This window comes from Phocoena sinus, chromosome 18 (genome assembly GCF_008692025.1).
Source record: "Phocoena sinus isolate mPhoSin1 chromosome 18, mPhoSin1.pri, whole genome shotgun sequence".
NCBI classification, from domain to species: Eukaryota; Metazoa; Chordata; class Mammalia; order Artiodactyla; family Phocoenidae; genus Phocoena; species Phocoena sinus.
Window position 1 is genome coordinate 68,642,089 of NC_045780.1, and position 16,341 is coordinate 68,658,429.

General features: G+C 50.4%; 2 protein-coding genes across 2 annotated transcripts in view; one reads left to right on the plus strand and one right to left on the minus strand.

The window, feature by feature from the left end:
* UBAC2 (UBA domain containing 2) overlaps positions 1–16,341 on the plus strand; it is a 286,963-nt gene that overhangs the window by 166,054 nt on the left and 104,568 nt on the right. Inside the window, exons 13-17 of the mRNA XM_032610727.1 lie at positions 1,767–4,282; positions 7,527–7,630; positions 8,683–8,829; positions 13,162–13,274; positions 14,819–14,954. The gene's annotated coding sequence lies outside the window, so the exon portion shown is untranslated. The remainder of the gene's footprint in view (positions 1–1,766; positions 4,283–7,526; positions 7,631–8,682; positions 8,830–13,161; positions 13,275–14,818; positions 14,955–16,341) is intronic.
* Positions 3,567–4,891, minus strand: LOC116742874 (G-protein coupled receptor 183-like). Its single transcript, XM_032610725.1, has one exon. It carries the CDS (start codon positions 4,753–4,755, stop codon positions 3,676–3,678), a length of 1,080 nt encoding a protein of 359 aa, XP_032466616.1. The 5' UTR covers positions 4,756–4,891; the 3' UTR covers positions 3,567–3,675.

Genomic DNA, 16,341 nt, shown 5'->3' on the forward strand with positions numbered 1-16,341 from the left:
CCCCCAAGATAAGATTAAGTCCTAACCCCCAGAACCTGTGAATATGACCTTAATTGGAAATAGGTGTAATCAAGTTAAGGTGAAGTCTTGGCAGGTGTAATCAAGTTAAGATGAGGTCATAAGGGTTGGCCTAATCCAAAATGACTAGCCATAAAAAGAAACGAAATTGAGTTATTTGTAGTGAGGTGGATGGACCTAGAGTCTGTCATACAGAGTGAAGTAAGTCAGAAAGAGAAAAACAAATACCGTATGCTAACACATATATATGGAAGCTAAACAAAAAATGGTTCTGAAGAACCTAGGGGCAGGACAGGAATAAAGACGCAGACGTAGAGAATGGACTTGAGGACACGGAGAGGGGGAAGGGTAAGCTGGGATGAAGTGAGAGAGTGGCATGGACATATATACACTACGAAATGTAAAACAGATAGCTAGTGGGAAGCAGCCACATAGCACAGGGAGATCAGGTCGGTGCTTTGTGACCGCCCAGAGGGGTGGGATAAGGAGGGTGGGAGGGAGACTCAAGAGGGAGGGGATATGGGGATATATGTATACATATAGCTGATTCACTTTGTGATACAGCAGAAACTAACACAACATTGTAAAGCAATTATACTTACTTTCAATAAAGATGTTGAAAAAAAAAATGACTGGTGTCCTTAGGAAAAGAAGAAAATGCCTCATGAAGACGGAGGCACGTGGGGAGAGGACCATGTGGAGATGGAGGCGGAGATGGGGCGATGCTTTATAAGCCAAGGAACGCCAACAAATTGCCGGAAGCTGGTGGTGACCTGGAACAGCCTCCCTCACAGCCTCAGGAGGAACCAGCCCTCCCGACACCTTGATTTTGAACTTCTGGCCTCCAGAACTGCAAGAGAAGGTTTTTGTTGTTTTAAGTCACCCGGTTGATGGTACTTTATTACAGCAGCCCCAGCAAACTCATACCGTGGGCGAGAGAGATGCTGGCGTCTCCAAGGACCCCTCAGGCCAGGTTTCTCAAGCCTGAGCTGCAGCAGGAGGGCTTGTTAGGACACTGAGCGCTGGGCCCCTCCCCCAGGCCAGCCGGTTCAGCAGGTCTGCCGCGTGGCCCAAGAATGTGCATTTCTAACAAGTCTCCAGGTGGTGGTGACACTGCTCTTCCAGGGACCACACTTGGAGAACCCCTGCTCTAGGGGCCTGGGTGTGGCCTGGGCATTGGGACCTGCTGGTCCCGGTAATGATGAGATGTCTAGCCCTGCTGATATGAGTTGTGCCAGCCCACTTGGCAAACTTTCGTAGCCACAGCCAGTTTTCATTTAAATGCTTTCTGTAGTTTTGAGTGGTTTACACAGGTGCTGGTTCGTGAAACAGCACCTCCACTACACACACACTGACCCCATGTGGTAGATGTCATAGTCCCTATTGTTACAGGCAAGGAAAATGAGGCTCAGGCGTGGGTGTGAATCCTCAGCAGGACGCTTCTCCCTCCTGAGTCCCTGAGCTCGGGCGTCTGTGCTCTGAGCCCGGCTCTGGAACATCCCTGGCTGGTTCAGTCCTCAGAATTCAGATTTCCCTCTTTGTAAGTCACACCCATCATCGCCTTGTCTGAATACAGAGCCATCACCCTCCTCCCGTGGCAGTGCTGGAAGCCGGCAGTGCACTGGGCCTCGGCTTTCCCCGACCCATTGTTGCTGCTTCCGGCCGGAGCTCACGATCTCGTCCTCTTTCCTGATCCTGTTTTGTTCCCAAATGCCCTCCGGATGTGACTTCCTCCTTTCTGTTTCCAGGTGCTCAGCACAAACCAGCCCCAAGCAGCTTTGGATGTGAGGAGCCTGGTGTGCAGCGAGGACAGGTGATGAGAAATGCTTGGGAGGATGGCCAAGAAGGATTTGTAATGTCCGGAGTCAGACAGGTCTGCAGCCCTGCTGGCCTGGCCGCTCTCCACGGAGGAAGCCCCTGGCTGTGAGGGCAGCAAACTGCAGGCTGGCCAGGCCCTCTCTTGCCACCTCCATGCCCTTTGATGAGGGCTGGGTTAGTGCAAACAGGGTGTGTGAGCTTTTCACCCCAGCCAGGTGTGGACATGAGCTGTGGGCTCCTGTGAGAGGTACTCAGGGTGCAGAGATGGGCCTTTCAGCTGAGGTCCTGCACCTTCAATCCACAGGCCCCAAGAGCAGACTTGCAAATTCTTCCAGCTTTTAAACACCATTCCTGCCCCAGCTGCAGGCAGGAAGCACCCTCCACCACGAGCACCACGTCCCCAGGATCGATGTTCAGTGCTGGGACCTGTCTGGCCACAGGGGCCACAGCTCCGTGTCTGTGGGTCACTCTGGAGCTGAGTGTCCTCCCTGCCCCGAGCCCAGCGGAGCCAGAGTCGGGGGCAGGATGGAAGAGAAGCGTGCCCAGAGCCTCGACGTGAGCCCCTGAGAGCCTCTCCTGGGACACAGCAAGCTCATCAGCTCAAACCAGCGAGGGCGGACTGAGCACCAGCTCCCGCCCCAGGAGTAACATGGACTGTGATGCGGGGGGCTGAGAGGAGGAGGCCGTGCCCCGGACGTCTCAGGAGCTGACAGTCTGGTGCCCCGTGAGACAGCCCCCTCTCAGGAGAGCCACCGTGAAGCTCTGCGCACGAGAGTCAAGTGCCCCAAACTTGGAACTTGGGAGGTGGAAGCAGCTGATCATCTGGAGGAGAAGGAGGCCACTGTTGGTCAGGGACCAGGGACGACCTCAGGGGGGACCCGTCTGGAGCCAGAGCTTTGGGATAGGGGGCAAGGGGGCGCCGCGGAGGCTGTGAGCATGTTGCTTTGGGCCCGTGCCGCAGAGATAGACGTCACGCTGGCCCTGGTGCTCCCCGCACGTTGGCAGGGAAACGCGTGTTTTATTTTACAGAACTCAAAATCGCCCAAGTGGAAACGCTCTGTGCCTTGTTTTAAACTCAAGAAAGCGCCGGAAAGGTTTGTTTTGACCAAATGGAAACAACACTCCCATGGACAAGCACTTTCTGACACACACAAAACAAATGAAAAGCTCTTGCCCACTTTCCTGACTTTCTCCCCCAGCGATGTCCCCAGTCACACATGTCATAAGGGGCTTGGGACCAGATTCAGACTCTTCCTACAAAAGTGCACAACGCCCAGTCCCTCACCCCACTCCCCCAACGCCAGAGGCGGCTGGGCCAATAACTTGGAGTCAAGTGCGTCCTCCCCATGTTTTCTGACTTTCTCAGGAGAACCTTGGCGTTTTTGTAAATGTTAGCGCCAAGCTTTTAAAAATTTTGTGTGGTTTTTTTTGGGCGGGGGAGTATTTTTACTCTTTACAACAACTTGCCACCCCAATTCGGAAACCTCGTCTAAATTGTGGATCTAGTACTCAGCCAATGATTCTTTCGGTCGTGACTGCATTTGCTGTGAAAATACTCTTTTCCTGGAAGAAACCGCACACCCTTCAGAGGCCAAGGCCGCAGTAGCGTTTATTAGGATACATCAGAGGTAGGTTCACCGTAAAGCTAATGAGCGCAAGCTTCAGGGCTCCTCACTTACCATCCAAGACCTTGTACCTAATTTTGCATCTATTGTTTTGTATTCTTTTTCTTAAAGAACCCACACCCGCTCAAATTGTATAAGCTTTGGGGCCCCAACCCTGGACCCCTAGCCCCAGATGCAGTCTTAAAGCCCATGACCTATTAGACCTCATTCTCCTCTAAGGGCAAGGAGCCCCCAGTCTGGTTGATATTTTGTGCTTCTGAGGAACTTTTTCCCGGAGCGGGGGAGCGAAGGATGCTGATGCTTTGAGCTTCCAAATGCTGAGGAGCCATTTCCTGTAACGCGTAGATGCGAGGAAGTAAATGACGGGGTCGATGCTGCAGTTCAAGTTCATGAGGCACACCGTGAGCTGAAGGCACAGTGTGAAAGCCCTCTGCTCGGGGCAGGCTGGCTGGTGGAGCACCTTTCTCACCATGAACTGGATGACAGTGAAGTGGTAGGGGATGAAGCACACAAGCACGGCCACCAGCACCACCAGGGTGAGCAGGCAGGCCCTGCGGTGGTGCCCCTTCCTGCTTGTCAGAGGGTTGTCCCGGGCCGTCCTGCACAGCTTCATGGTGATCCTCACGTAGCGGAAGAGAATGATGCCCACCGGCCTGCAGAAGCTCAGAGCGGAGATCACTAGGACCACGACGGGCAGCGTGAGCACTGGCTGGACGCTGTCATACTCCACGCAGGTCAGCCTGCCGGCCACGAGCTTGGTCATGGAGAGCAGGAGCAGGGGCGCCGTCTGCAGAGACGCCAGGACCCACACAGCCACACAGGTGAGCCTGGCCGGCCGGGGTCCGCAGAGCCGGAGACACTGGTGGGTGCGGACCACAGCCACGTAACGGTCCACGCTCACGCATGCCATCAGGTAGATCCCTGAATAAGTGTTCACGTAGAATATGAAGGCCGTCAGCCTGCAGAGCCCTTCACCGAAAGGCCAGCTGAAGTCCAGCACGTAGTAGGCGATCTTTCCGGGCAGGGCCAGGGTGAACAGGAGGTCGGACACTGCCAGGTGGACCAGGTAGACGTTTGTTGAGTTGATCTTCTTGCCCTTTTGATAAGCAAGGCGAAGGGCAAGGATGTTTCCCAGGGTGCCAAAGACCAAGAAGGCTGTGTAGAACAAAGAGAGCATCACGCTGGCCACCCGGGGTGGGTGGTGAGGGAGGCAGGAGTCGGCGTGGTGGACGAGGCTGTCTGGGTCAGCTGTGCAGGAAGCCATGTCATAGAGGTCCTTGGGGAGACAAAACATTAAAATGTAGTATTGAATCTGTGGGGTTACGCCTCTATCGAGTGATACTTAATAATTCGCTGAAGCCACATGCCCATGGAAAGCGTATATCTTTATTGTTTAATTTTATTGGATTATAGTTGATTTACAATGTTGTGTTAGCGTCAGGTGTGCAGCAAAATGATTCAGTTACATATACATGTACATATATTCATTCTTTTTTAGATTCTTTTCTCATATAGGGTATCACAGATTGAGTTCCCTGTGCTTTACAGTAGGCCCTGTTGGTTATGTCTTATATATAGTAGTGTGTGTATGTTCACCCCAGGCTCCTGATTTATCCCTTCCCCCAGTGTTTCCCCTTTGGTAACCATCAGTTTGTTTTCAATATCTGTCAGTCTGTTTCTGTTTTGTAAATGGATAAAGAAGATGTGGTACATACAAGCCTACCTCTTTTTAAGTAAATTTATGTGCAAGTGTGACATACCGTTCCACTCACTGTTGCTATGTAACAAATTACCCCCAGAATTTAGCAACTTAAAACACTTTATTATTTTCACGGTCAGGTTTTGAACAGGACACAGTGAGATTGGCTTTTCTCTGCTCCCCACTGTTGGGAGCCTCAGCTGGGAAGAATCGACAGCTGAGGGTTACTCAGTGGCAGGGGCTGGGACCATCTGGAGGTGACTTTACTCAAATGACGCTGACTTTTGGCCAAAGCCTCAACTGGACTGTCAGCTACAGCACCTGCACAAGGGTTCCTCGTGAGGCGGGGGCTTCCTCGCAACATGGTGGCCTGCAAGTACCTCAGTTTCTTACACAGTAGGTTGAGGCTCCATAAGAAAGTGTCCCGGAAAAAAAAAAAAAAAAAAAAAAAGAAAGTGTCCCAGAAACTAGGTAGAATCTCCGTCTATTAACCATGTCTTTTATTTTCTATATTCTAGTGCTCTGACATCTTGGGGCCTGGCTGACCCTGGAGGGGCTGCCCTTCCCTGGGTTAACCAGTCCCTTGAGTGTACTTTTCAAATGCAAACCAACCACTCCCACCATCTGCCCTAATCAACCCAGGGCCAGGTACCAGGGGCAGCCCCTGTGTCCCAGAGCCCCCTGAGATGATTCAAACAATCCTAAGCCTGCTGACCCTGCCTTGCCTGTTCCCTTCCACCGAAACCACAGTAAAGGCTCTTGCCCACATTTCTGCTCCTCTGGCTCTGTCTCCTGACCAACCCCAGCTCTCCCTCTGTGGCCCCCCGTGATGTGGCATGGCCCCTCTTCTTGGGGTCTGTAAGTAACAAGCTCTCTTTTTCAACAGCAATCATCCCCTGATCTGTTGGCCTTACTGACCCTCAGATTTTCTATGAACACACTGTACTCAAAAACACCGCATCAGCTTTTCTAAGCTGGCCTGGGAACTGTGGTATCATCATGTCCGCCTTCTGCTGTTACAAGTGAGTCACAAGCCCACCCAGAATCAAGAAGAGGAGACATAGCTCCCATCTCTCAACAGGAGGAAGGTCAAAGAATTTGCAGCCATTTACAAATCACAACACACATGCAAAAATGTGCACAAATCATTAAAAGTAGAGCTTGACGACTTTCATAAAGTGAACACGCCTGTGTGATTAGCCCCCAGATTCGGAGACACCTCACCAGCACCCCCAGAAGCTCTCCTTTGCCCCCCCCCCCCCCAGTCTCTACCTCCACTCAAGGGTAATCAATATCCTAACTTCTAAAATCACAACTCAGTGTGCCCGCTTCTGAACTTTAAGTAAATAAATCATACGCCACGGGTATGTGTATTCTCACCCACAGAGCTTCTTTGGGTCAGCATTAGTTTGTGAGATTCACCCGTGCTGTAGTGTAGTTGTGGTGTGGTGTAGTTGTGCTGTGGTGTAGTTGTGCTGTGGTGTAGTTGTGTGGTGTAGTTGTGGTGTGGTGTAGTTGTGGTTTGTTCCTTCTCATTGCTGTATGATAGTCCACTGTGTGTATGCATCACCACCTATTTACATCCATCCTACTGTTGGTGAACATTTCTGTTATATCAAGTTCAGCTATGCATGTTCTTTCACATGTCTTTTATGACACATAAATATCTATTTTGCTGAGTACTGTACATAGCTAGGAGTGGGGCTGGTGAATCACAAGTTCTGCACGTTTCGTTTTAGTAGGTCCTGGCCATCACTTTCCCAAAGCAGCCACTCTGCGTACTCCCAACAGTGTATGGGATTCCCATGGCACCTCATCCTCACCAGCCCTGGGCATGGTCAGTCTTTTTCAGGTGAACCAGTCTGGTGGGTGTGCAGGGGTATCTTCTTGTGGTTTCAATTGGCATTTGCCTAATGACTACTGACAGTGAGCACCTTTTCACAGGTTTACTGGCCATTTATATATCTTCTTTTTTTTTTAACATGTTAGACATTATTACTACTATGATTACTGTTCTATTACTACTACCACTACTGCTATCATTATCTTTTTCTTATTATTTTTAAAAACTTTTATTGGAGTATGGTTGCTTTACAATGTTGTGTTAGTTTCTGCTGTACAGCAAAGTGAATCAGTTATACGTATACATATATCCCCTCTTTTTTGGATTTCCTTCCCATTTAGGTCACCACAGAGCGCTGAGTGGAGTTCCCTGTGCTATACAGCAGGTTCTCATTAGTTATCTATTTTATACATAGTAGAGTATATACGTCAATCCCAATCTCCCAACACATCCCACCCCCACTTCCCCCCTTGGTATCCATAAGTTTGTTCTCTACATCTGTGTTTCTATTTCTGTTTTGCAGATAAGTTCATCCGTACCATTTTTCTAGATTCCAGATGTGGAGAAAAGGGAGCCCTCCTACACTGTTGATGGGAATGTAAATTGGTGCAGCCGCTATGGAGAACGGTATGGAGGTTCCTCAAAAAACTAAAAATAGAGCTACCATATGACCCAGCAACCCCGCTACTGGGCATATACGTGGAGAAAACCAGTGCTCTCTGTGCAGCAGGTGGAGGCTGAGTGACTGTCCCTGTGAGGCACACGTGAGCACTGTGATTGCAGAGGGTGTGCAGTTTACCCAAGGGCCACAATAGCTCACGGGACCAGAGATCCAGGTGGAGGTGCTGAACTTCTGCGGTCACGTGCTGGCTTGAAGGGCACCAGCTCCGTGAGCCCCAAAACCTCACTTGAGTCAGGACACAACTGTTCCCTCCTTTACCGATTTGGGGCTATAGCTAGTAGGGATCCTCCTGTAGATTATGCCTCATTGCAACCTATGCATATAGAGAGCTCTGTCTAGTCTCTACAGGTGGAGAAGGGGCCTCCATTCAAATGGAGAGTAAGAAAAGTCCATCTGAACAGTAGAGAGAGGAACACTGAAAAGTCCTTTGAACCTCAGGATGGTGGATGGATGGATGGATAGATGGAGATGATATAGTGAGGATGATAGATAGATAGATGGTTAGATAGGTGGGTAGGTAAATAGATGGTAGATAGACAATAGATTAGATAGATATAGAGATGGTGACTAGACAGAAAGATAGAGATAGATGAATAGACAGCTAGATAGAGATAGGTAGTTACGCTCTCCCAGGGGTCCTGCCAGCTCTGAATCCGGAGGGAAGGCTCTTCTTATTCATCCCTTCACTGAACAATCCGGTCCTCAGGTCGCACTGAGGTGGGAGCTGAGGGGATGGGCTCTGTGCCCCCAGCAGGGCGAGGAGGGTGTCTCAAGGGGCCAGTTTAGCTCAGGAGGGTCTCAGCCACAGGTCGACTCAGCCGCTGGAATCACTGGCAATCAGTCACAGAGCAGTGGTCTGATGCCTGTTGGAACTTTCTGTGTCCCTTTTCCTATCTGTTCAGGACTCACTGGGCACAGGGGTGGGACTGGCTCCTAAGGAAACACCACCCTGAGCGAGTGTCCCCTGCTTCCTGACTTTCCTGGGCCTCTTCCCCAGGGCAAACCACACGCCGGCCCGCAGCCCAGGGCGCCGGGTACACCGCACAGCCCCAAGGCCCCACCAAGCGCCACTTCCTCCCCGAAACCTCCGGTCTCTGCAGCAGCCCCCGCACCTGGTGCTTGAGCATCTGAGGGCAACTCACAGGTACCTGCTCCCCGTGACTCACCCCTCAGCGCCTTAGCAACCTCCGTAACCCCGTGCCCCTCGGCCCTCTCCGAATCTTCTTCCTGTTTTGGTATTTGGCACAAAACAAGCTGTCTGGATGGTGGGTGATGCTGGGAGCCCCGTGGTCCCCCTTCCCAGGGCACCCACGGAGAAGTCACATCCACATCCCGAAGAGGGGCAGGCGGGTGCTGTCACATATGTGAGTCCGGGGAGATCAGACCCAAATGAGGAGCCGTCGAGAGAGGGGCCCTGATGCCTCAGACCCGCCGCTCTGGCCTTCCTGCTTGTCGATGCGGGTGCAGACCTCCGCGTGAGCGTCCCTTCCCCAGCAGGAGCACTGACTGCCCAGTGGCTGACCGCTTGGTTGCTCTGTGCACCGTGGGCTCTGGCCCACACCTGCTGAAGGTGTGCTCCTTGGCCCCTTTCTGCCCCGCCCCCCCCGCCCCCCGGGTTCTCCCCCCACAAGCGCAAAGTATCCCATCTCTCCAACTCCATCCCATCTGCTCTTAGGAAATGACCCACTGTTGGTTTGTAGGGGAGCAGAATCTGCCACCCCAAAATACACGTGTTTGGCCTAAGGATTCTTTTAAGCTGGTTATTTTTAAGAAGGCACAGGCACAGAAGAAGCTCTGAAAGCCAAGTAGAAGTTGCCCTTTGTAAAAGACACTTATATTTGTAAGAGTGTCTCCCTTGTCGTACCAAGAAGAGGGGTAATGACTCAATCTGTAGAAACTCTAGTCAATGCAGAAGGCAAGGACTTAAATCTGCAGAGCTACCTTACCCTTGTTTACTGTGCTTTTCTCACTCGCCTCTCATCTCTAGCTCCCCCACTCCTAACATCTTCTGTTGTCTTCAGCTGAGGAAGGCATTTAAGGTGATGGTTTCGCCCATTTTGGCGAGTTACTCAGTTTTCCTGGGTCTCTCCCACGTATACACGTTATTCAGCTTTTGTTTGTTTTTCTCCTGTTAATCTGTCTCTTGCCAATTTCGTGATGAGGCCAGCCAAAGAAGCCAGAAGGGAAGAAGGGACATGTCCCCTCCCCTACAGTCTTTTACGTCTTAATGTGGAGCTACTGACGCATTTCCCACTCACAAGAGTATGTGCCTTTTGAGACTCACCCAGCTGTGACTGTGGAGGGCCAGGTGTGCCCCTGTTAGGGGTTATCAATTAGGTCAGCCATGTAGGGAAGAATGATCCAGAGAGCTTCCAGAAGGTTCTAAGTGTCTGCACACCAGGGTGTGATCCAGTGAAAGCAGCCCAGTTCTGTCAGCCGGTTTTGCTCCATGACATGAGACTGACGCTGACCTTTGGTCCTCCTGGCCTGACGTGTCCTTCCGCCCGGTCAGGCACGGCAGGGGTCCTGGCTGGTGGCTGGGGTCGATAGGGATGCTCTACCTGTTCCCAACAGAAGCAGAAAGAGAGGGTGTGTGAAGAGCAGAACAATCTCTCTGAGCCCCAGCAAGGCACATCCTTCCTGCGGTGCCTGGAAAGACTCACCTCTGGTCGACTTACCTCACTCACTGAGGGTGACGCCAGGGAGCCGGGCGGAGTCTCGTGCAGCGGCCAGCTGCCTTCCCAGGGGGCCCTGGAGCATTGAAGGCGCCCCGAGCACTCTCCCCTCTGCAGGAATTGAATCAGTGCACCGCAATAGCCTCCACACTCTTCTTCCCTTCACCCACCCCTGCTGGAAAAGAAAAAAAAAAGAAAAGAAAGAAAGAAAGGGGAAAAAAAAACACCCAGGGTATCAGCCAAGTTGATCTTCCTGCCACAGGACAAGCTCGCTCAGACACATGGCCTCCCATGCAGGCCTGTCTCCCACACCTCCCGAGAAGGAGGGAGTGGGGGGATGTTGCTCTAGGAAGCGGTTTCCCTTCTGTTCCATTTCTTTGCCCCCCACAGGCAGGGATTTAGGCCATAGATGTTACTCCCAAACCACCAGAGTCAGGAACTTCAAAAGCAGCCAGCATTCTCTCCCCCCCTCCCCTCCCCCCATGAGGGGGTGATGAGCGAAGTAAAGCAAGAAGTGCCGTCTGGGGACACTGCCAAGCTCAGGCTGGGGTTAGGGAAGCGAGGGGAGACTCGGCCTGGCTCGGGATTCCCTGGGTTTGTGATCCAGGCGAGGTGCTCTAACGGAGCCTGAAAGCTCACATGCAGCTCTGATGGGCCACACTCCCAAGGGCTGCACTTGGCAGTGGCTGGACGGCAGATGAAACCAGGGTGTTCCCCAGCCACCCCTCCTCCCCGCACCCGCCTCGTTTCCCTACCACACAGCTGGCGAATCAATGAGGCATCAGACCCACCCCCGGATCAGGGCTGTAACGCTGCCAAGTTGCCGCCCCAGGGATGCGAGCGTGAGCTTCTTTCTGAGCGTTCTCTGCATGTGGAAGGAAGGCGCTTCAGTCAGTAGCCGGCTCTCCAGCCCGGCCTTGGACCCCAGCCCCACCCCCGAGCTCTGTGTCTCTGGCGTGACATCCCTCACGCCTCGGTTCCCCGCCACCCCTCCCCTGTCTAGAATTTGGGTCAACACACCCCCCTAACTGACCTCCCACTGACGAAGGCCATGGGACCCCATTTTTCCCTCGTGTAGATTGGTCCCTAAAAGATGTCCCCCAAAGCTCCAGATCAGTTGGAGAGAAGTTTGGTAAAGAAGCCCTGTCTTACCTGCACCTTTTACCATAAACTTCCCTACCACGGCCCAGAAGGAAGAACTAATGCAGTTTCCAGAGGTGCCTGACTTACACACAGATGGCAAACCCCAGGAGAACCTTCCTTCGTGTCCTCAAGACATTTAAGGCTCTCCCACTAAAAGGGCAGACTAGCAGGCCTATGAAGGGCAACAAACTGTGGAATACCCTCACCCCACACTGTTCACTCATGGGTCGTTCAACAAGCATTTACTGAGCACCAGCTTCGAGCCAGGAACACGTACGTACCTGTGTGTGCTGGGAGGGGAAACTTTTCCTCTGCCCTCCTGGGTTTAGTGGCTGCAGTTGTATCAGTTAATTGGACAAGAGACTAACGAACAGGATGAACAAACAGGAGAAAGGCGCACACATTTTATCTGACGTTAACAATTTTACTCTGACTTGGCCCGGGAGGCTTCACAGAAAAGAAGTGAGGAACCAAAGTGGACAGGAATAAGTTTATACAGCATTTTAACAAAGAGCAGTAGGGCTTCCCTGGGCACAGTGGTTAAGAATCCACCTGCCAGTGCCGGGGACACGGGTTCGATCCCTGGTCCAGGAAGACCCCACATGACCCGGAGCAACTAAGCCCGTGTGCCACAATTACTGAGCCCACGAGCCACAACTACTGAGCCCGCATGCCACAAATAGTAAAGCCCGTGCACCTAGAGCCCGTGCTCCACAACAAGAGAAGCCACCGCAACGAGAAGCCCACACACTGCAACGAAGAGTAGCCCCCGCTCGCCACAACTAGAGAAAGCCCGCGTGCAGCAAGGAAGACCCAACGCAGCCATAAATAAATAAATAAATAATTCGTTAAAAAAAAACAAAACAAAGAGCGGTAAGTGGTGGAAACTAACAAGAGAGAGGAAAGCAGGGAGGGGTTGTGGGGATGCTGTAATAGATGGGGAAAGGAGTAGAAGATTGAGGGCTGTCTAGTAAGGTTTATCATGCACCTTCCTCTCTTGGCTCTGGGCTAAGAGTCTAGAGTCCTCTCAGATGATTAAGAGTTGCTGTCTTCCTGGTAAGGAGGGTGAAATGCCTTTACAAATGGAAATTTCTATCCTGCTTTTAGCCAAATAGGAAGAAGGCAGAGATATTTTTTCCTTCTCTTCTATTTTTCTTAGTTGCCTTCAGCTCAAAATAATCCTTATGCCAAAGAGGCACATGTGGGTGGCATATTCTGGTCCCCTTCGTGTGTACACATGACTGAAAAGTACATGGTGGGCTCTCCTTGTGTTCATAGAAACACATCGCTCAGTCCCCTAGCACGTGCTTGGCCTGGAACCCAGCGGATCCCTTACAAAGTTACCATCTCTCCTGCCCTTTTATGATCTTGTCCAGTGTAAGTAGCAGCCCTCACTGGCCGCCATCCTGTGCTTACCACCTGTACTATGCATGGGATTTCATGCTCTCAGGGGCTGTTCTCCAGTCATTTCTTGGGCAGGGGTGTTTCATTTCAACCAGCTGTTGAGTTCCTCAGCGGTAGGAAGTGCAGCGGCTCTTTTATCTACAGGGGCTGCTACAGTGAAAGGTGTGGGAGACATCGCCTAGTCCCTGGGAGGCCAGGATTCAGGAGGCCTGTGAACCTGGGTGGGAGAACAATTACCTTTTTATTTTCACTAGGCTCTAACTGCAACCTGGCAGCCTAGGCCCTGGCAGCCGGTCACAGTGGAATGAAGTGTACCTGTGACTCTGTCACTGACAGAAATCATGACTCTCTTCATAGCCCATTACAGGTGATTCAAGTACCTTGAAATATGTTTGCACATCACTGCTTTGAGATTACAGTTGTTATTACTTAATAATCCTATGGAAGGAACATCATATTAGAAATCTGGTTTTTAACATTTGGATAACATGAGCAGTTTTTTGTCATCTTATGTACTTTACTTCATACATTTTAAACCATCACCCTGAGGAAGGTCCTTAGTTTCACCTGAAGGGTCCATGGCACAAGAAAAGGTAGAGAACCCTTGATCTAGTCTGACATTTTTGTCTTCCAAGTAGAGAAACTGACACATGGGATTTTTTTTCCCCAAAGCCTCCTGGCTTTCTCCAGCGAGACGGGACCAGAACCCTCAGCTCCTGGTTCCTTTTCAGGGCTCCCCTCACAATGCAGAGCCCTTTAATCCCTACACCCACCTCCTCTCAGCCCCAAACACATGATGACTCAGCAAATACTGTCCCCCAAAGGCTAGGATTTGGACCTATGGTACGACTCCCTGACCCACTGACTGTCCTGATTCCTTCTCAAGGTGGCTTGACAACTTCCTTCCTTGTAATCTATAATATTTGTCATCTTCCACCTGGCCCAGAAAATCAATAGCAATGACAGTACTAGTAGTGGCACCCTTGATTAAGGACTTACTCTCTGTCGCTCTTAACTATTATATATTTATTTATACCTCAGTTCATCGACAAAGAAGCACTATTAGTCCCATTTTACAGATGAGGAAAATGAGGCTCAGAGAAGTTACGTGATTTGTCTAAGGCCACACAGCCAATTTCATCAAAGATCCAGGTGCTTCTTCTGATAGGTTCAATTTCAAGGAGGCTGCAGCTGGGGCTGGAGGTTAAGGAGGTGGCCAAGGGATAGTATCACCCAGATATGAAGGACACAAAGGACTCGGTGCTGCTGTTTCTGGGGCGGGTGGAGCCACTGCAGCTGTGGCTGGTGATGTCTGAGCTTGGCGACCGCCGTGGGTGTTACCCTTAAAGCAGCTTTACAGGACATTGATTTCTGATGTGATCTGTGCCTGCCCAAGGGAAGCACGGGTGCACCCCTATCTCATCTCTGTGGTTTGCTCGTCTCTGTTCCATAAGCATCTTCAGCCCCAAGCATAAGCAGAGAGGCACCACGTGGCTTAGTTCTGGGTACAGCCACTGCTGGGGGAGGGGAGCGGGGGGTCTGTAAAACTAATGCCTTTTATCCTTTTTTTTTTTTTTTTTTTGTGGTATGTGGGCCTCTTACTGTTGTGGCCTCTCCCGTTGCGGAGCACAGGCTCCGGACGCATAGGCTCAGCGGCCATGGCTCACGGGCCCAGCCGCTCTGCGGCTTGTGGGATCCTCCCGGACCAGGTCACGAACCCGCGTCCCCTGCATCGGCAGGCGGACTCCCAACCACTGCGCCACCAGGGAAGCCCCTTTTTTTTTTTTTTAATGATGGAGGAGGAGAAGGATTGGGGGTGGTTACAGATGTATTTGTTTCTTCCTCCTTTTTAAAATCCATTTAATCCTTGAAAGACTTCTAGACACTTGAGTAACCTATTTATTCCCTCAGGTGGAGTGAACGTCTACATTATGCTGAACTTCCAGAACCAGCTAGAGATACAACAGCGACAGAGTCCTTCCTTCTGGTGAAGTGGACAGATGAGCAGGCAGGCAACCTCTATGGAGAGACAGACGCAGCTGAGAGAGTGAGTTCAGGGCACTAAGGGACCACCCGAGGGGATGCTTGTCCTGGTCCCGAGTAGTCAGGGAGGTTTCCCAGAGATGAATGGTGAGGATGTGGAAGAAAACTTTCCTCTGCCTTTCTAGGTTCTTCTGGCTGGTCTAAGAATTAAATTGACATGAGACAGATTAACAGGAGAAAATCACATTTAGTTTCATATATACAGGAACCCCGCATACAGGAGAAGGTCAGAGACCCACACATACATGAGAGGGTCAGAGACAGAAAGGTAAGATGAGGTCTGTACGCCATCCTGAGCTGAGGAATGCCATCAGGACCTGGGGTTTCCAAGAACGGGAGGGTCATTCATGTGGGGATAAGAAGAAGAGCAGATGTTAGGTAATTAGATGCGCTTTCCCTGACATACAGATAGGGCCACTTTGGTGAAAGGTAACTCTGGTAACAACTCTTTTTCTGGGAAAAATCCACAATTGAAATTCTTCTAGGTAGTTAGGGAAGGGGCAGTAATTTCTCTAGAACCCGCCGGGTATCGATTGCCTTTAGCTCAAAATAATCCTCATGCAAAAGTGACACATTTTGGGGCGGGGCGTTCATTATGAACCCCTACGAAATGCACCCATGTACTAGCAACTACATAAAAAGCCCAGAAGAGTCTGTGCACCCCAGCAGCCCCATCCAGTCACTGCCTCCCAAGGTTACTATGTTAGTGATGATACTAGATTATTTTTGCCTGGTTTTGAACTTGATATAAATGGAATCACACGGAACGTGTTCTTCCAGCTCTGGCTTCTTTTGCTCAACAGTATTTTGGTGCAACTCATCCACACTGTTAATAGCTGTAGTTCATTCACTCCCGTTGCTGTCTTTATTCCTTTGCTGGGATAGATCAGTACTTATTTATTCATTTTCCTGCTGGTGAACATCTGAGTTGTATCCAGCTGAGGCTGTTACAAATAGTGTGCTACAGACATTCCTGAGCACATCTCTGGGGGGACATATGCACTCATTTCCTTTGGGGTATGCCCAGGGCAGAATTTCTGGGCCACAGAGTATGCATGGGTGCAGTTTTAGTTGATGCCATACTTAGTTGATATTTAAAAGAGAAAAAGGAAGGGAGAAAACAGTTTTAATTATCTGAAAAAAAAATTAAGCTTAATGAACGTTTTATCAAAGAGGCACTTTTCCTCTGTGATTGCACAATTAGATTTTAAAAATAATAATTGGAGGAGAAGTCAGGGATTGTGTAGTCCAATATTTTTCAGCCATTGTAAAATTCACAATGGGTTTTTCAATTTTTTTATTATGGTAAATATACATAACATAAAATTTACTATTTTAACCATTTATAGTAAGTTTTGAAATTTTTTTTTAAATGGAACAGAATTAAAAAA

What these genes read in the sequence shown, in the direction of transcription:
- LOC116742874 (XM_032610725.1), bottom strand. Translation starts at nt 4,755, where the DNA reads ATGTTTTGTCTCCCCAAGGACCTCTATGACATGGCTTCCTGCACAGCT.